Genomic DNA, 21,269 nt, shown 5'->3' on the forward strand with positions numbered 1-21,269 from the left:
CACACACACACACACACACACACACACACACACACACACACACACACCCTTCATATTACTTTAAGGTATATCTACTACTTGGCCATTACAGGCAATAACAAAACATTATGAGAGAATAACTAATACCATTCTATGGTAAGAATCCAAAAGCTAGTACCTCTCAACATATATCAACACAAATAAAATGAACTCTAAAACATGATGCCACATATCTGAACAAATTGTTTCTGTCACTTCAAATGCTGCCATGAATGGAGCAACTAACTATTTTGGGACAGTCTGCTTTTCATGGAACCCCTGTTTTCAATAGGCTATTAAAATACCTCAAAGGAAGAAAAATAATTACTCACTTTTTGGGGTCTTTGCTTATCAGTTACTAGGCTCAGTAGAAATATAAAGCTACGGTCTCAAATACTGAAAACAGGCAGTAATATAGATACAGAACATTACTTTCTGAGATTATCTGATGACAGAAACAAAGTTGGCTGAATTCCTTCTCTATTAGAATAAAACACCCTAAAATAAACAAGCTTATTGGGAAAACAGATCATTGACATTTCATGGCAAATCATGTTAAATAAGGTCAAAGGGTATTGTTACAAAAATGCAGTATGTTTCTAATATTTTGTTTATACATACCACAAAACAGTAAGTTAAATGCAAAATAACACATACTCATTTTTCCGGTGATCATCCAGTTTTTACATGGCTTTAGAAGAGAAAAAGTTTCTAAACTACATTCTCAAATGCAACAGACTAAAAAGCATAAAGTGCTCAATAGAGAAAAAACAAAATATTAAAATATGAAACATTTTGCATATAACAAGCAGAGTGGTTATAAAGGACATTTGGAAACTACTGCCTTGCTAAGCTTTCCATCCAAAAACGCGACCTTAGAAATCAAGGCAAGATGCCTTGATTCAAGGCAAGATGGACTGCTCTTAGAAGGCAAGAGTACCGCTGGACATAGAGGAAAACCTTTTCCCTTTGAGCTGCCTCATTTTTCTTACAGAAGTGGACTTTCAGGAACTGGTACTGAGAATACAACAATCGCATCTGCACGCAAAGGTAAAAAACTCAGGAATCTTCACAGTCTAATATTTGGCAAACAATCTGAACCTCTAGAAGGGCTGTCAAGACGCCACATATATTACTGGCAATAGCACTAACTTTACCTAAACGAAGAGTCCACCTATTTAAACCAGAGTAGCTGAGCAAGGAACGCCCTTGTCAATAGGCAAGGAAGTCTACTAGTACTTTGTCTTTGGAGAAGTTGGGGTGTAGAATTGAAGGCCATTAGTTGTCAAAGTCTCTCTGGTTAAAAGGCAGTCTTCTGGGGGTACGGATGGTGGTGGTGGTGGTGGAAAGTTCTAGACCTTGTGTTCTTTACCAACCGGCCCCAGCAAACTGATAGTGATCCTTGCATTTGAAAATGTTATTTTTAAAAATGAAAATTAAATCCACCAAGTTATAAACAAGATTCTCCTTGTGTGTACAGAACTCAATGAAGAATTAAAAAGGTTTCTTTTTAGTCCTTTAGAATTGGCTTCTCAAAGTTCAATTAGATAAGGTGTGTGTGTGGGGTTAAGTCTTTGGAATCATCAAATTTACTGCAGCAAAGGAAATATACATTCTGAAGACTGACGAGGATGCTCAGGATGTGTCTTGGGCAACTTTATTAGTATCATTAGAAAAACGATACCTGCTACAATGAGATGGCAGGATGCAATCAATGTAAGATGTTTTTTGGAATGGTCAGAAATACAGTTTGTCTGAATAAAATAAACTAGGCCAAATGAGGTATTTCTTATCCCTCTTTACGTATTTTAAAAATAAGGTTCTCACGTGTTCCCTCTCTAACATTCTTTAAAAAGTCCAGATTCAAATTTAAGTTTTAATGAATACATGATAGTGTTCATTTTTAAGAGCTAGTTCTAGGAACTACACTAATACAGTAACCACTACCCAAACGTGGCTACTGAGAACCTGAAATGTGGTTAAATTGAGTTGTGCTGTAAGTGTAAAATACATACTGATTTTGAAGACTAGGTAGCAACAATCCCCCAACCCAAAAAAAACCCTAAATAACTTTTTATAATGATTACATGTTGAAATGATAACACAGCTATACTGGGTTAAATAGAAATATATAATTTAAATGAATTTCACCTGTTGACTTTTTAAATATGTCTGCTAGAAAACGCAAAATTACATGTTGCTTACGTTTATTTCTATTAGACAGCACTGTTCAAGAACATAAGAGCTCTGAAGCTGACTGGGATTAGAACCAAACCTATTTACCACTCTATGCTTATTCAAGCATTTTCCTGGGATCATAATAAAAAACTAGAATCTTGGCAGCCTTCATCCCAATTCTGTGTTCTTATTAGAAATACTTATTAGAATTACTCCAGTAATTCTAGATTGTACAAGAGAAAAACCAAGAGCTTTTCTCACAGTGGTGAGATAGTTGCTCACTTTATATGCATTTTAGCAGGTAACTTCAGTTTCAAAAGACAAAAAGTATGAATCATAGTCCCAAATTAACCAAAGTATTGATCAAATTAACTTGTATATACTTTTACCATTCCATTTCCTTCTTGACGACAGCCCCAAACCTATAACTGCTAAGGTACAGTTTGCCACAGGTATAAAATTTGAAGTTATCATTTAAAAGCAAAACCTTCTTGTACAGATGCCCAATCATGCAATTCTAAAATAAATTAAAAATATAGCTTTTGGCTGAAATATCTAGTCACGAAAATGGAAACATTTAGTAAGAAAATGTTTAAACACTGTAGGTTTTCAAAATGACCACTGAGTGACATGAATTCAAAGTTCTAAATATTCTACATTCTAAAAATTACCTTCACATGCTTTTCCCTCTGAACATAACTACAGGGAGAAATATCTTTATCAAGCACCACCTCTTGAGATTCAATTGAAAATTGTTCTCTACGGAGCAAAACTGTCATGTGAAAAGACAGCATAATACCTCTTCCTGTAATATAAAAGTTTTAAGCTCTTCAAAGTACATCCAGATTTACTGTAATTTAAGGAGGTGAACAGTTTTTCCCAATTTTCCCCGTCTTTCAACTTCCTAAACCATAAGTAACAGTCTCAAAAAACTTTGTTGAACTATTGGACCTCCAAAATGTTACTACCAAAATGAAAGTCTGAAAAAATTTATAACATTATAAAAAATGACTTCAAAATATAGAATAAATTCCAAGGCAAAAGGATTTACAAATTTTGGAACTATAATGCTTTTATTACCAGAATGTACGAAACACTGATCCTTTTATAATTCTGCAATACTGCCTCAGACTCCCAGTTTCAAAACAACTCATCTTTTAAATTTCCATAACATCTGTTTAGAACAAATGATTTTGCTTTTGTTCACAGTAGAAGACAGTCTTTAGCTTTGATGGTTCAGACCTAATTAAACAGAAATGGCTAACTTTGGGCCTAAGATAAATGTGGTATAGAGAGAAGAGCACAGAACCCTACCAATACACATAAACCATACTCCATTCAAATAGTCCTGGGACCTCACTGAACGGACTTTCAAATAAGTAATTAAGCCTCCAATTAAAAAACATTTTAAAATGTACTATCTGATAAACTCAAAATACAAAAAATGCAGTATCACCAATTATATGCATTTTCTAGGATTCATTTTAAAATTCAGGCTAATGTTTAACAACAGTATTTCAATTAAATTATGGCATTTGAAAAAGGTTACACTTCTGGGGAAAGAGCACATAAACATGACTTTTGGGAGAAGATATGTTTGGAAAACAACAGTAATGAATAATTAATATTGCTTTAACATTTCTAAAATCATATAAAAATGATCATCTTTGATTGCCATTTCAGTAAGTTTCGATACAGGGTATGTTACTGTCCACTTACTAGTAACCAAAACACACATAGAACAGACTTGTAACAAATATTCAGAATCAATTCTTTTCATGAGATAAACATTTCTGAGACTTTAAGATTCATGTTTGAACATACAGTACTGCAATGTTGGCTACATAAAATAAAATAAATAGAAAATATTTTTCAGAGGAAGCTCATTAATCAGAGGCTGTATTGCATTTAAGGATTTAACGCTGGCTATATACAGGAGGGAAAGCATTTCACTTAGAAATACTTCACATTACTGGAGCTCTCTTTTTAATATGGCAACATATAGCAGCTTACCATTCTGATACTTAAAAATCAACAGGAATAGTGCTACTCTTTCATCCTTTGGTTCCCAGTGACAAATAATGCAGTAATAACACCTCTGGTTTTCAGTTCCTCTTGAATGACATTTATTAACAGAGAGAAACTCGATGCTTTAGCTGAAATTTGGCAGCCCAAGAAGTGCACCAACTGCTCCAAAATATCCCTGCATAATTTAAAAGCAATTATAAATGCAGTGCAGCTTCTAAATGAACATGTAATATTAACCACTATTAAGAACACATACTTGTGTATAATCTATTTAAGAACACTGATTCAGAAAGCTACCAATTTGTGTCATCAGTTATTGTAAAAAAAAGTTTTTTTTAAACTGTATTCTCAATATATACAACTTTTTTTTTTGTAATTGAATTCCATGTTTAATTGCTCAATATTTCAATCAACAGTCTACGTGAAACAATCTAAGTTTTCTGGTAGTATATATTCTTCATATATTACAAATTTGGGGTTGACCAATAAGTTTGTTCAGGTTTTTCCTTAAGATGTTGCAGAAAAACCTGAACAAACTTTCTGGCCAACCCAATACATATATATGTATATGTTTTTGTATTATAATTGAAGCTAAGCATTTTCTAGTTAATTGTATATACCTTTGAAATACATATTTTTTTATAAAGAGTGGCTGTTAGACACTAAAGCTTCTAGGACTGTTGTTGCAATTCTGGCTCCCCTCCCCTTTCCTGAAGAAAACGCCTTTGGCTCTGCCTGCCATTCCCACAGCAGAGGACACGCCAGGTGGAGCTGCACAAGAGCACACATTCTGACCTCTACAGCGAGAGCAGTGACAATGACACATCATGGAAGCTCATAAGAGCAGAACAAATACTGAGAATCTGTATTATTAAAATGCTTAATAAAATATTCACTTGACCACAAATAATTCAAGGTAAGTTTACTTAATCCAAAACATTTTGTGAACTGATACTTGCTCCAATCAGAATTTAACTGGATATTGTGATCGAACAGGAAAAAAAAAATCTCAAAGAATAAACTCTGAAATGTTAACAGTGGTTACCACGGGAGGTAGGGGTGAGGCTGTGGTGGGAGGATTAAGGAGATTTTCATTGCTAAATCATATATATTTTTATTGTTCATATTTAACATTTGTTCTCTCAGGGGAGGACAAAAAAAGAAAGAGGGAATTCCCTGGCGGTCCAGTGGTTAGGACTCTGTGCTCTCACTGACAAGGGCCCGGGTTCAACCCCTGGTTGGGGAGCTACTACTAATATCCCACGTGAGGCACAGCCAAAAAACAACAATAAAAAACAAAACAAACAAACAAAATAAACAAAAGAAAACAATTTAACAAAACAAACCCACTAAGTACACAAGCAGCCCCATTATTTAATGAGCTCACAGACCTGATACTGCTCTCTCTTTTTCCGAAGAACTGTGAGCTTCTCATCTTAATGGGATGTCTGCCAGGTTACAAAAACGCCCACCCCCTAACTCAAACTGAAGTGAGGGAATCAATATACTATTTACGTAAATCGCAGTTTTATACTTCACTTATAAAGTACCTGGCAAGGAACAATATATGAAACTGCATTTAAAAGCATGCTATTAAAATTCACAAAACTTTATTTTCATATCATACCTCATGCTCTAGAAACAATGCTTTCAGTTGACCTTTTGACCAATAATCCAGTGCATATGCCAAAAGTTTCATCGAGAGAGTATTGACACGTAAAAAGTTTCCAACAAAGACAACTCTGTTTATTTTCTAAAAGAAAAGAACGAAGAAAATGACTTGAAAAAAGAATTATCAAGTAGATTTTACAATACAATACAGTTTATAAGATCTCTACTTACAAATATAAACAACTACTACCTTTTTTTAGTGCCTACTACATTCCTGGTATATGCCTTCATAATCCTGAATATTTAAAAATTAGTTTAGGACATGTCACTACACTTGTCAAAACCCATAGAACATACACTAAGAGTGACCCCAAATGTAAACTATGGACTCTGAGTGATGATGTGTCAATGTAGGCTCATCGATTTTAACAAATGTACCAAACCGGTGCTGGATATTGACAGTAGGGGAGGCTGTGCATCTAGGGGGTCAGTGAACTCTGTACCTTCCACTCAATTTTGCTGTGAACCTACAACTGCCCTAAAAAATAACGTCTAATTTAAAAAGAAAAGTTCTGGAAAGACCCTAGTTAAATGATTATAGATAGACTTGTTTTTGAAAATGGCCAATAAGTAATACATTTAGCAAAGAAAGTAATCTGGAGAAATATCACTGATGAGATAAAAGGAGACAAACCAAGGAAAAGTATTTTAAACGTGTTTAGGATTAAAAACAAGCTGTAAACTTGGTCAGCATTTTGCAGTTTATGCTCAGTAATGACACAGAAACCGTGGACTTTATCTATAGCACTGGAGAGCAAAACTGACTGGGATACTGGCATGCCCACCCAACCCCTAGGGCTTCCAGATGGAGGAACTAATATTCGTTTTGAATCTCCAAAAAACCTATTTCTACTCTCACAATAATGTAAGTACTTCTGAGTATACATTTTTGCACACTGCGTTTGAATAGCGTAAACTATGGCCTTAATTACTGTTAAGTCAATTGGCCAGTGAAAATCTGGACCTACAGGGGTAACAAAAAAGATCCCAGATTACTGTCTGCCCCCTCAAAGTGAAATATTTCCCAAACCTAGGTTAAAATGCCTGCTAGTGGCTCCCTCAACTAACTTACTACACTGTTACTAAGAAACTTAACAGACAGTATTCTAATTTTGAATGTAGAGTAATTCAGAGGATTAATTCGAGTCTCTGCACAGTTGTTCTCTCTGCTGGAGCCTCCCTTTCCCCAAATATCTGCACCCATGATTCTCTCACCTCCATCAAATCTTTGCCTAAGAGTCACATTTTCAACAAAGCCTTCCTTTAACTACACCCAGTTACTCAGTAATCTGTCCTCTGCCACTCTCTGGTCTACTCTCAGTTCTCTTTATCTTGTTTAATTTTCTCCTTTTTAAAAATAGCATTTATCACCTATTACGGAATAATTTACTTGTTTACTACAACACTAGAGTGGCTGTAAGCGCCACAAAGTCAGGGATCTTTGTTTTCTTCACTAATTTATCTCAAGTGCTCAGAACAATACCTGGCACATGGTACTCTGTAAATATTTACTCAATGAATAAACGAGTGAGTGAACAAATGAAGAATTCCTTTAAAAAGTAAAATTCCCAACATATTTATAAAGTATTTGATATTTATAAAATTTAAATGGGCAAATACCTCTATTACACAAAGGCAAAACTGTATATACAGTCTTCTTCAAATTAAAATAACCCAATTATGAGGTAAATCTAGCAGTACATGCTTTTTATAAGTATACATCATTCAAATTTCATGTGAAGAACGGTCTCAGTGCCTTCATAGCCCTGTACAATGCTGCTTGATCCATATGCAACAAGGCAGCACTGTAAAGAAGCCGAGGGCAGTAAGAAAACTTCCAAGTACTTAACTAATCAAAGGTAACACTAGCAGGAAAAAAATACCCACCCACTTTCAATAGTAAGTTACCTCAAAACATCTTGTTGTTTAGATAGAATTTTTGTTTGACAACTTAAAGATATTTAGGTTGTATATTTCTGAAAAGGTTTCTGGATAAATATGAAATGTAAATTATCTCTTTGTCCTATTTCCAGTTTGAATTATCTGCTACTTTCTTTAAAGGCAGTATCACAATTGGATAGGTAACATATATTAATGAATCTTGGGATTTAATGGATTAAGAGATCTCGATCCTATGAGGCCTCCTTAAGGAATACGAGGAAGCCTGCTACATGTACATAAAACTCCAACTCACATTTTTCATATAATTAAACAATTTTTTTTACCTCATTAACAGCACACATTCGTGCCACAGAACCAATGTTATTGGTGATAGTAACTAATGTAGCTCTTGCTAGATCTTCTTTACTAACAGATTCTCGCTTCTCCTTATAAATCATATTCCCAAAACTGCAGAGAAATGAAAAACAAAATCAAATCTGCTGATAACAAATTCATACATTTTGAGAATACAGCCTACAGATAAATCTACACATGTATAAAATAAGGTATACATGTACAAGGTTACTTCCTGACCCAATGAACTGCACGTAGGAAAATACTGGGAACACCCAAACATCTATCAAACTATAATACATTCATACAATGAAATACCATGAAGCTGTTAATAAAAAAAGGGGGGGGGAGAAAGGAAGGAGGGAGGGAGGAAAGGAAGGAAAAAGAGGAAGACAGAGGGTAGGGAGGGAAAGGATGAGGGAAGGAAGAGGGGAAAAAGACAGGGCGGGGCAGGCAAACAGACTAGGATATACTGCTGTTGTAGACTATACAGTCCTCCCTCTTATCCATGGGGGATTGGTTCCAGGACCTTCCTTGGACACCAAAATCTCTAGATGCTCAGGTCCCTTGTATAAAATGATGTAGTATTTGCATATAACCTAGGTATATACTTTAAATCATCTCCAGATTACTTAATAACACTTAATACAATGTAAATACTACGTAAATAGTTGCCTGTGTGCAGCAAATTCAAGTTTTGCTTTTTGCAACTTTCTAGAATTATTATTTTTCCAAATATTTTCAATCCAAGGATGGTTGACTCTGTAGATGCGGAACCATGGATAAGGAGACCCGACTGTATACGGTATACTATATAATGGTATATAAATGTTACCTTCTAAAAGTTACCTTCTGTAAGGGGAGGATAAGGATATTTATTTGTATTTGTATAGAGAAACACTGGAAGGATACTCAAGAACTAATAAAAACAGTTTCCTATAGTGCATTCAGGGGAGACTTCTTGATGTATATTTAATTTTAAAACGACAACAATGTTCAAAACTTAGAACTAAACTGGGTAAGAGGAAGCCCCTTACAACTTCCTGATACACTGCTTTCTAAAAACTAAGCAGGCTTCCCTGGTGGCGCAGTGGTTGAGAGTCCGCCTGCCAATGCAGGGGACACGGGTTCGTGCCCCGGTCCGGTAAGATCCCACATGCCGCGGAGCGGCTGGGCCCGTGAGCCATGGCCGCTGAGCCTGTGCGTCCGGAGCCTGTGCCCCGCAACGGGAGAGGCCACAACAGTGAGAGGCCTGCGTACCGCAAGAAAAAAACAAAAAAAACAAAACCCAAAAAACCTAAATAAGCAACTTTAATTACAATGTAAATGTTAAACTTACCTAGATGCTACAGCCCAACCAGGCAGACCAAATCTTTCATAATCTCCTCCATAAATATCACGGACCAGCTTGTCAGCTTGGGTGCTGTCACCTTTGGATGCCATTTCAAGAGCCTCTTCAAAACTTTCACAGCCAGTCAATAAACTACATAAACCAAGAAAGGTACCCCCTCCAAGGCTAAAGAAAATAAAGAAACTTGGTAAGTTGCATTTACACACTGTATTCTTTCTCCAAAGTAAAAGGATGGAGCACTCATTTATTCAATAAACACATGGATAGATATTGCTAAACCTAACAAAAGCACATAGCAAAACCAAATTTGTCAAATCAAAGAATAAACCAAAGGAAAAAAAATGTCATCGTGTAAACAACATGACACAGAAGACCTTTTATATCTTCTAGTATCTTCACCTGATACCTTAACACTTTGTAATTGCTAAAAATAAATGTTTTTGTGTGCATGAAAAAGGAGTGCTAAAAGTTAATACTGTACAAATTAAAAGGAGAAAAATTGTAATTCTAAATGGTTTCCAGGAAATAATTTTGTGAAAGGCCTATTTACTTAGCCTGATAAGGCTGAAATCAACTCAGTGTGATACATTAACATTTACATGACTCCAATATGAATACAGTGAGGACATTTATGTCAGGTTGGTCATCATGTTAAAGACAGAAATTAACTTGGTTCTATTATTCTTTTGGATATGCTCACAAAATGAAATTATGCCACTCTAGCCCCTAAAATCAAAACCTTTGCTCCCTAGTCTCACCTAAATTTCTAACAGGTTCTATTCCTGAATCACTGTTGGAATTTAGTTAATAGACTGAATTTCTGTCTTTTTGAATTGATTGAAGTAGGTAGTACTTCCCTGTAATTCTTTGGCATAGAGAGTTTCAACGGAGGTAGACTTTTCAGCCACCACAGAAATAAAATACTAATTAAATTTAAGTATTATTCAAATAGGAGTACTACATTAAAATTAAAATGAGTTTTTTTCAGGACTTCCCTGGCAGTCCAATGGTTAAGAGTCTGTGCTCCCAACACAGGGAGCACAGGTTTGATCCCTGATTTGGGAACTAAGATCCCATATGCTGCAGAGCGTGGCCAGAGTTTTTCTCACAAATCAATCTAATTTAAAGCATCCTAAAATCTTTCTTCCTCAATTAAGTAAATAGGAGCCTCCAGCTTCCTTAAAAGGTGATAAAGTACATATTGGAATCATAAGGAAAAATTTTAAATCTCATTTCACATTCATATTCCAGGTATTAAAGAAAAGAGTTCATGTTAAATTCATCCTATATGAATTTATTACAATGTTGCCAAATACTCCACTTAAATGTGAATCAAATAAGAATGTTTTAAGCTTTAGGCTTAAATATATCTATATAAAAATGAGAAAAATGCTTTGGAAAATTAAAATGTTATTGGAATCATTCCAGCTAAAAATTCACTCTTTTCATTATGGAAATTTTGATGCCAAATGATGCTAACCAAATATAAACATTTAATGATTTTAGTTTGAGTCTACACACATGCCTTATAAAAAAGTATTATCTGCAACACTTTAACTTATACTTACACATCTACATTTTTAGCTGTTGCACAATACACATTAGATTTCACAATTTCTGTGTAGAAAAAATATGAATGTTGCCTTAAGAACAAAAAGGTTACTACCTTGTCCCAGTTACTCGTTTATAGTTGTCCTTGGAATGGACTGCTAAAATACTGACTCCCGAACCAATGTTTACTACCAGAAGTGGATAGGGATCATCCAGGTTGAAAGGCATCTTTTGGCATCTCTCAGGTTCTGAGGCATTAGCAAAATAATAGCACTCTGCTTGTCCATTGAAACTGACAGAATCTATATACAGCAAGCCCTTTACAAGGCAGTCAAGTTCATCCAGTTTGTGCAGGTGGAGGTTTCCAATCTGTAAAAAAACACCAAAGCGAGTTTTCTAAAGTGAACAAAGGAACGCATTCAAAATACTTGACTCGACTATACCATATAATTTCCATGTACTTTACAAAACTTCAAAATCATTTACAACCCACACGTTTTCACTTGTTTTCTTTTGTGTCAAAATCTATTAGGGACTTCATTTAGTCCTGTGGTTCTCAGTGGTGGTGGTATTACTTCTAGAGGCGTTTTGGAAATCTGTGGGGACTTTTTAGTTTTCACAAAGATGGGGAGGAGGAGAGAATCAAACTAACATTTACTAGGCAGGGACTCGGGGTGCCAGACATCCGCAATGGGTGTGGCAGTTATGCAAAAAAAAGAGTTAACCCTTCCCTGTATTACCTTTGAACATTACGACAGACATTTTTGTAGGCAGCAGTAGGAAAATTCATTTATAATTATCTGAGCCTATGTAAACAGGAAGTATTTTATCTATATGTGTATAGACACAAGGTATTCTTTTTTTTTTTTTTTTTTTTTTTGGGTACGCGGGCCTCTCACTGTTGTGGCCTCTCCCCTTGCAGAGCACAGGCTTGGGACACGCAGGCTCAGTGGCCATGGCTCACGGGCCCAGCCGCTCCGCGACATGTGGGATCTTCCCGGACCGAGGCACGAACCCGTGTCCCCTGCATCGGCAGGCGGACTCTCAACCACTGCGCCACCAAGGAAGCCCGACACAAGGTATTCTTTACGTGGTTTTAATACATACTAAATTTGCTAGAAATGCAACCACCACATAAAGTGAGGAAGTGTTGTACTTTTTACTGTTTGGAACTTTACCTTGTGTTGTTTAGCATCTTCGAAAGTTATGTCACAACAGCAATACCACTTATGGTGTTTGATTCTCCAATAAAACATACCTTATCAATCTTAGCATTTGTGGCTTTAGAAATTAAGTTCAATCTATGTACATACAAGCATCTAATCTGACTACTTCATTATGCCCTCTTGTGTGATCATACCAGAGAATCTACCTACTGATATATAAATACCTTAATTTCCTGTCTTTATATTATAGTTTGGGTACTAATGTGAAATTATTAAATTCATTTCAGGTTAGTAAAGAGTATATTATAAAATATTTACTATAAAAGATCTCAGCTTAGATAAGCTTTTCAATTCTCTAAGGACTTATTAGGTATCACTCCCCCTTGTGTTCCCATGGCATCTCTTTTCATAGCAATAGTATTAATTATAATGCATTGTACTTCTTAATTATAATGCACTGAACTTATAGTTCACTTAAATGTGTGGTCTAGGATACTGCATTCTTTGAGAGCTAAGTCTGTGTCTTATTCCTAGCTGACTTCTCAGTGCCTAGCACAATACCTAACACAAACTGAATGTTCAAATATTAGCTTAATAAATGATTGAGCACCAACAAAAACAAATACTATAAAACTTCGTCACTAGAAAATATCAATACTTCTTAAAAAAAACTTAGAACTCCGTAATTTGAATACCAGCGTCTCCAAACAATGGCCAGGTGAGAGCTGGCTTCAAGGACACTGCTTTTGGCAAACACTAAATATCACGCATCCAAAAAAATTGGTTTCGAATTTATGGTCAGATTACTCAATAAACTGAATACAAATCAGTATTACTCATCATAAAATTTTTTAATAAAAACTACCCCAAATTACAAGGTATTCACTTCAGTGAGCCATATAAGTGATCGCTTATGTTCTAGATTTTCTTATGTGAATCTGAGAAACTAAATGGTCCACATGCATATTTTCAAGAAAAACAAATTGCAGTAAATCCAAGTATAAACTTTTTTTTTTTTTTTTGCGGTTCGCGGGCCTCTCACTGTTGTGGCCTCCCCCGTTGCGGAGCACAGGCTCTGGACGCACAGGCTCAGCGGCCATGGCTCACGGGCCTAGCTGCTCCGCGGCATGTGGGATCCTCCCGGACTGGGGCACGAACCCATGTCCCCTGCATCAGCAGGCGGGCTCTCAACCACTGCGCCACCAGGGAAGCCCTAAACTTTTTAATCTTTATTCTAATGGGAAGGACTGGACACTTGGCAAACCCCTACTAGCACAGAAATCGACGCTTACATAATCCGCCTGCCACATCCAAATGACCCCCTTCAAGACAGAAACATGGTAGGGTCGATGGTATAAAATCCAAGAAAAAAGGGCTAACAGCGACTTTCATTCAGGTGTCTATTAATCAGAAGATACAGGTTTCAGTTAGGGTTTGGGAAGATGGTGGCCTTAGGAGAGATGACTGGATAATACTCAAAAAAACAAGCAAACACAGGATAATAATAGTGCAAATATTTCAAGCCCCATTTATATCTGGCTTTGCACACTGCCAAATTCACTGAAGTCTGCTTTTACTGTAGCTTTGTAGCAGTTCCTAAACTTAGCAGGTTTTACTCCATATTATGTACGACAGGCCCAACTCTGGCCAGTTTTTACTCATTGTATAAAGGTGTTTAAATGCTCCAATCAAAAGTAAGTCATGAATACATACTTCCCCTGTATCAGCAGGGGGAACTAGTCTAAGAAACATTATCAGACAGAAAACGAGCCTCATACTTTAAAAACTGAAGAGAATGGGTACCGATTTTTGCCTGTGAGCAAAATACCTACTGTGCGAAAATCTTTTTCAAACTTGTAAGCACCACCTCCTGTAGCACATAGCACCGTGTGTAATGTTGAGAAGTTTTTATCTCTTCCCATTTGGATAAAAGTAGGCAGGTCCTGGGTTGGAAATCTGATAAAGTGCAAGTTCCCTCTCCGGCCAAAAAGTGTTAAATCTTTCAGTTCAAGGTGTACATCCCGAATACCAGTGGATCCATAGGCTACATTAGAAGTCAGATATTTCCGGATACTTTTTAAGCTCTCAACTTCTTCTTGTTCTTCCTCTGCTGTGATATCGATAGGTTCAAAATATGAGAGCTTTACCAGAGTTCCCCCGATGTCCATGCCAAACCATGGGAAAGCTATGGATAAAAAATAAATAAAAATATATATCCTGATTTTAGAAATGCAAATTAGGACCTAGTTAATTAGCCACAAGCTTCATTTACCCTGAATCATGCATTCAGTCAATAATACTTTTGAGGTAAGACAAATCTATGTGAAACTCACCCTTTTCCCTTCAAAGTGTTATTCTGTGTATTTTCTCAAAACCCGTAACTCGGCATGCCTGCGGCTGGACCAGGGCCTTTTAATTCCTGGTCTGGTAGGCATTCCTTTTCATTTATTACATATTTATCATGTGCCCCAGGAGATTAGGAAAAATTTGGACCAATTTGGTTTTAATAATAGGTCATCACCTACGGCTTGAAAATGTTTCTAAGATTTTAATGTAATAAAATTGGCCTATAATCACTTCAAGTAACCCAAGGGAAAAGTACCTCCTTAAAAAGAACATTTTTTGCTCATTAAACTTACTAGGCTTCTTTAGTGCATCTGGTTAATAAAATTAGCTGTTGATAACGCTGAAAGTAAATCTACTTGGAAACAGGCACATTTGGGGAGGTAGCATCATCTGGGTTTGGGACTTGGTGCTCTCTCACTAACTGGGCTATATGACATAGGAAAAGCCATTAACCTCTCAAATCTTAGTTTCCTTAAGGTCTGTTTCTATTCTCTGGGATCTTAATCATTATGATAGAGACTCAAAAATAATTTAATACTTAAGATACATAGATTACGAAATGCCTAACAACATGTATTTAACAGTTTATTATGTATAAGTTGTCAAGGAAATTTAGTTCCCTTTGTTTCTTATATATTGATATTTTACTTATTTGATATGTGTGTACCATTAGAAACCGGAAACATACGATTCAACGAGAAAAGATTCGGTACATTTCTCTATACAGGCACAATGCTTTTGTCACCTATAGATTTGTATAAACAACTAACATGCTGAAGAAACTAAATTTTCTCAATTTTGTTGGGTAGCTAGCAATGGAGGCCATCTTAAATAAGTAAAACACTTTTATTGATATATATATTTTTTGGCCACGCCCCGAGGCTTGTGGGATCTTAGTTCCCTGAACTAGCGCCCTGCGCCCTGGGAGTGAAAGCGGGGGCTGCAAGGGAATTCCCAGTAACACACTTTTAAAATAAAGGAGAGGCCATTCAAGACTCACCTCACATCTAGCCTGTTAGATACGTCTATGTCTGTTCTCTTAGGGGTATCTGCTCTAAAAGGAAGAGTAACTGGAGATGCTATATTGCAGACCATGAACGTCTTGGTTACCTTAATATCCAAACTAGAACATTATAGGTCCCTTCTTTTGCACAGAGATCCTTTCAACTCGGCTGAGTTCTGGAATTCATTTCCTTATGCCAGAGAAATAATCACCATTCAAAAAGTATGGGGGAGGCAACAAGAACACAGAAGACACGTGTTCTTAATTACGATCCACTCCTTTGATTTAGCAAGTGATCTAATTTCCAGTGCATTAAAGCAAATACTTATGCTTGTTATTTTGTCACTAAAATGAGAAGGGGAGGGGGCACAACACTCAAACTTTATTGATTTGTGATGGAAGTACAAAGTTATTAAGGACAACCAGAGGCCCACTAATACTTCCATGAGGTAAGAAAAATACCACTTTCCAAAGAAATCAGGCAAATATCTAAATCTATAGCTTTGCTGCTTCTGGCCAAGGGACAGGTTAAAAGTAGGTCACCAGTGCGTAAGCATCCTACTTCTTGCATACAGCCTAAACATTTCTCATTCTCTCAAGAATAAAACTCTCCACTGTCAAGGTAAAAAAAATGAACCAAAAATACATTTAAAGAACAAAACATACCTTCAAATAAGTACTTTGATGATGGCAAATAAACATTACCTTCTACAGACTTTGAGCATTTCCTAGAATCTCTCATGATGTTTACGTGGCCTTCCAAAAAAATAGTAGCTCCTATTCTATTTCTCACCAGAGCCTAAGAGAACTGCCATTAGTTCCCCATAAGTAACAAAAATATCCAGAACCAGCATAAGCAGAGTGCTACCAAGAAATTACCTTTCCTACCAGGTAGATTAGGTGTGCAAAAGGAGAAACCCACATGCCTGATCACCTCTTTAGCCACAGGGCAGACTGTTAATTTCTAACAAACTGCATTATAAAAGTTTGGTGTCTTGTTAAGTGTTGGTAAGAGGTAGCGGGGAAGCTTTAAGGAGCTATTTAATTGCTATTGGCCCCATGCAGATTTTAGCCCAAAGGGATCCTATGCCAAACTAGAATTTAATTATTCTTGAGCAGAAAGAGAAACCAAATGCTGAAAATGTTCAGAAACATTGGTGGATTATTTTAAGGAACAGAATTCTAAAATGAGCATGTGCAATGGTCAATTCCAGATACTGTTCAAGTTCCCGAATAAAAGACAGTTCACTTTTCCCAATAATCATTCCGAATAAAAATGTTGTTTTAAAACAGACTAAGAAAATAAACCATACTCACACCTTCAGTATTATAATTCCTCAGAAGAGCCTCAGAAGACTTTTCCCCCCTTTGGTAAATTAGTTACATCTAAGAGAATATTAGAAACTATCACCTCCAACTGCACCTTACTACCCACTGGAAGTGATCATTCTTAAGTAATGACTCAATTTACAAACAGTTACATAGAAGCAAACGGCACACATATGCTACATACCCCTCTCTGGTCTTGACAAAAACTTCACATACCTTACTGCTTGGGTTAGCAAAGCAGACACCCAAACCTACACTGCACCAAATGAATAAATATATATATGTATATTTAAAAAATCTTTTATTATCACTCTATTTTAATCATGTTACATGCTCTACAGGTAAGCAAAACAGAGGTTGACCCTTACCTTAAAAAATCATGTCAGTTGAGGTACAGAGGAACACCACTGCTTAGATTTTTACTATTATTTAAGTAGTGTGAAAAACACAAGTAAAGGTAATGCAAACATTGCCACTGTTTGGGTTCTAGAAAAAAAATTTTCATTAGATTGTTTGACTTCATTCTTCTCCTGGAGTTGAATTAACACATAATTTCAAATGCTCATCTTTTAGTTATACAATTTAGAGGGTGAAACCAATTCCTTTTCTTATTTTCTGGTTAAATACAGGCATTTGGTTTATAGGCTGGTATATACTAGTGATGTATCAAAAAGCAATGTTTTCTAACACTTGGGTGAGTAACTGTAAGAAAATGTGTGAAGCCAAAGTCACTTGTTTAACTAGTATGAGATACAGTTTTTAGTTACTAGTGCTGCTCTAAGGATTAAATGACGCAATGCATGTAAAGATAGTGCTTACATACAAAGTGCTCACTAAATTTATGATTATAAAAAAAAGAAACCCTATGCAAGAACTCAAAAACAAGTGTGTCTTTAGCTAAACTGAGTGGTTTGAAACATCAGAAATAATACTTTCCAGTTATATATATATATTTCCATGACAGTTCATAGTTGAAATACTTTCTTTCCCACATGCAAAAGAACAAGATGTTCTTTATTTTTACTGTAAAGAGCTGAGTGGACAGTAAAGTCATCTTTTACATATAGGAAACTGGAAATGTTATTTCAGACTTCTAAATCATATTAACTGGTTTTTCAGCATAACTCTTTTAACATTAATGGTCTCACAGTGTACCACAATATATTAATAAACAAATTACTTCTAAAAAATAGATGTTCTTTTATTTCTCAACCTAAAGTTTATTTTATAAACTCTTAATTATCATCTTTACTAGATATGAAACACCTTTGCCAGAGATGGTGTTCACACCTGATTATAAGTTTGCCCAAATCTAAGTAATCAAATCGCTGTCAAGGCAAAAATAAAATAATACCATAAGGGTCAGAATATAAGCTTGTCATAGTTAAACTCATTTTACTAAATGGAAATTCTAACACAAGCAGAGAAAACCTATGTGCTGAGGGAAGATGTCCAACTGTTCTACATTACTGCATCTGTTCAAGAATCATTTAATTCAGCAAATGTACAGTAAAATAGTAGTATTTCTATATTACTCTCTCATTTTAAGACTTCACATCAGTATTTCATAGACTCCTGAACGAGAACTCTTTAGCTATCTTTTTTTTTTTAAATCATTGTTTAAAAAAATGTTTTAACTGGCAGATAAAACTACCAGATCAGAAAGGTTTGTGCTTCTCTAAGTATTTAGACTACGCCCTACAGGTGCAAAAGAAAGAACACAGGACTATGAGTCAGGTGACTTAGGGCCCTGAACCTCAGTTAGCAGAGTTGTAAAAGGTGTACAAGGTGTACAAGTTGTACAAGATGCAGCCTTGTAAAAGTTACTCTGGGGCTCAGTAAGTTCAGTTTTCCTCAGCAGTAAAATGAGAACCAAATTATCTCATATTTAAATAACAACAGTTTCTGGAGTGCTTTGGTATGTTGCCTCTCCGTGGAGGTTTTCACGACCGGACGGGCGGCCGGGAAAAGAATGTATCAGTGCTCCCGTTCTATAGCAAGAGATTTCCTAGAACTGTTGGGAGGATCACACAACACTGCAAAATGGCAAAACACCAATACAATTCTAAGACAGAAGCATGCATCCCGCATTCCTAGTCGCTCTGGAAGAACGAACTTCAAGTATGACAATCACAACGGCTGAGTGATTAAATAAGCCATTCACAGGAGTAAAAGGTTTTAAAAAGGCTAAAAATAAAAGGAAGCAAATAAAAGTTGATCTACTCTCTTTCAGTATGGAAAGTTTTTTTTTTTATAAGTATAGGTTATATATAGTCGTAGAAAAATCTCTACGGGTAGTCACCAAAAGATTAATAGTGGTTAGCTCTGAGTGGCGGGAATACGGATGACTTTGATCTTTTTATCTGTTTTTTAAAAAACAAACATGAACTAGTTGTTATTCTAAACAAGTCACGGCACTTACCCACCGGTAGGTTACATGCCGTGTTTAAAAGCTCTAATTATAACAACAGAGACAACTCCCAGGAACCCACCGGGATTTCAAGGACACAAGCAGAAAGCTCAGAAATCAGTTTAAAAAAATTAAAAAAAAAAAGTGGTAAATGTCCCCGCGCAACTTGACATCTGTGACAACCCATTTTCAACTTGACTTCAGAGGAAGCTGGTAACTCTGGTCTTGCCTGCCAAACCCCAGAACAAAAATTCCCCCTTGCACCTCCCAGCTTTCGAGGAGGAAAGGCTAGGGGGCGGCAAGCGTTCGTCAACCGAGCGTAGGGGGATGGGAGGGAGCCTCGAACCGGGTGCTGCAAAGGTCCCTCCGCCCCCATCCCGTGCTGGGCGACGGCTGGGAGCGACCGGCTTCGAAGCAGGCCACCACAACAAGGGGCTTCCCGACGTGGCCCAACTTGCTCTCCCACCCGACGAGCCCAAGCCCCCATCTTACAGGGTTTCTTGGCATCCTTGATCTTCATGGCGTCGGCCTGAGGGGCGAGAGGCAGCCTCGGGTACGGCGCGCAGAGGGTTGCGGCGGAGACTCCGGAGGTAGCTGGGCCGCGCGGGGAAGCCCGGCCGGTTCCTCCCCTCGGGCCGAGCGGGGCGGGCCAAGGGCGGGGCGGGGGCGCCTGAGATTAGGCCCCGGCCCAGGGGGCGGCCCCCCCACCCCCGCGAGGGGCGGCCGGGACCGAGCGAGCAGGGGAAGGCCGCCGGCCTCGCCGCTCCGGGGCCCCCCGCCGCCGCTCCAAACAAAAGGCCCCGGTCCCCCGAGCCGCCGCCGCCGCACTGAGAAGCAGCCCGCCCAGGCCCAGCGCCCACGTGACGCGAGGGCCCCCTCTCTTCGCTCTCCGCCCGGCTGCTGGGGATTGTAGTTCCCCGGGTCGCAAGGCCCAGCTCTCAGGCTGCAGCCTTACAGATGGACTACAAAACCCAGGACGCATCGCGGGCCCTCCTCCGAGGCCCCTCCGCTTTCGGAGGTGGCCTCAGAGTGGTCCCAGAGAGAAGGGGGCGGGGCCTTAATCACGCCAGCGACGGGGCTACCAATGGTGGCTGATGTGGGCGGGCTCCCGAACCCTAGAGCTGAAGCCTCGCACCGCCGCGGAGGGAGAAGGGGAAGGGAAGTCTTTGCTGGTGGTATCATGGCAGTTCTGCAAGTCGCAGACTTTGGAGGCAGAAAACCTGGTCAGTGTGCCAGGAAAAGCGGTAAATACAGGGCTCTAGAGCCGCTCTTTAGACAGACCAGTGAATGCATTTGTAAATTAAAGTCATTCACGAAGGAATCCCCTTGCTTAATAGAGACACCGCGAATGCTGGAGTTGGAATGATGATGATAGTAATGGCAATAGCAATAATAGGTAACATTTATTGAATGCTTACCAGGTCCCAGGCACTCTGCTGAGCTCTTTTGGGGAATTATTTGATTTAATTAAGTAACTTTGTGAAGTGCGTGCAATTATTATCTATCACTCCTTTTGAAGATGGGACAGGAACTGAGAAGTTGTCACTTGGGAACACATGCCCTTTGCCGCAGTTCCTTGGTCCCCTCAGGGGCCCTGTAGCCCAGCTCCCTCCTTCCAAAGGGGAAGTTGATCCCCAGAAAAGAAAATTAGGTGCTACAGTTCTCCCTCCTTTCCCTGTGCCTGCTAGATTCTGAGTTCTCTAGCTGGAATGGGAAGGGACAGCACTGGGAGCTCTTCTCCTGGCCTCCCCTCCCCCAATTAGCTGACCAGGAATTTAGTGACTTTGGCAATAGATGGTTTGAGAGTTGGCAATGGAGGATTGAGCCTTATTGCACCTTCTTTGTGGAGGATATGACATGGATTGTGAATAAGAACCGGAAGGGACACAAACGATCATTTAGGGAGCATGAACAAAGAGCTAGCTTGAAATATAATGATTGAAATATAATGATTAAGAGCTTAAACTTGAATTCACATCTTGG

General features: G+C 37.9%; 1 protein-coding gene across 1 annotated transcript; it reads right to left on the reverse strand.

Annotated features, from left to right (window-relative positions):
• Nucleotides 1-3,250: 3,250 nt before the first annotated feature.
• On the reverse strand, nucleotides 3,251-20,120 carry PANK3 (pantothenate kinase 3). The gene is made up of 7 exons (XM_029218950.1): nucleotides 19,779-20,120; nucleotides 14,031-14,383; nucleotides 11,148-11,401; nucleotides 9,470-9,646; nucleotides 8,121-8,244; nucleotides 5,852-5,977; nucleotides 3,251-4,399 (listed from the first exon to the last, which is right to left on the reverse strand). The coding sequence occupies exons 1-7, from the start codon at nucleotides 19,804-19,806 to the stop codon at nucleotides 4,349-4,351; spliced, it is 1,113 nt and encodes a 370-aa protein (XP_029074783.1). The 5' UTR covers nucleotides 19,807-20,120; the 3' UTR covers nucleotides 3,251-4,348.
• Nucleotides 20,121-21,269: the final 1,149 nt, after the last annotated feature.

Source organism: Monodon monoceros, unplaced genomic scaffold (genome assembly GCF_005190385.1).
Source record: "Monodon monoceros isolate NGI ecotype Baffin Bay Population unplaced genomic scaffold, NGI_Narwhal_1 Super_Scaffold_12, whole genome shotgun sequence".
Lineage (NCBI taxonomy): Eukaryota > Metazoa > Chordata > Mammalia > Artiodactyla > Monodontidae > Monodon > Monodon monoceros.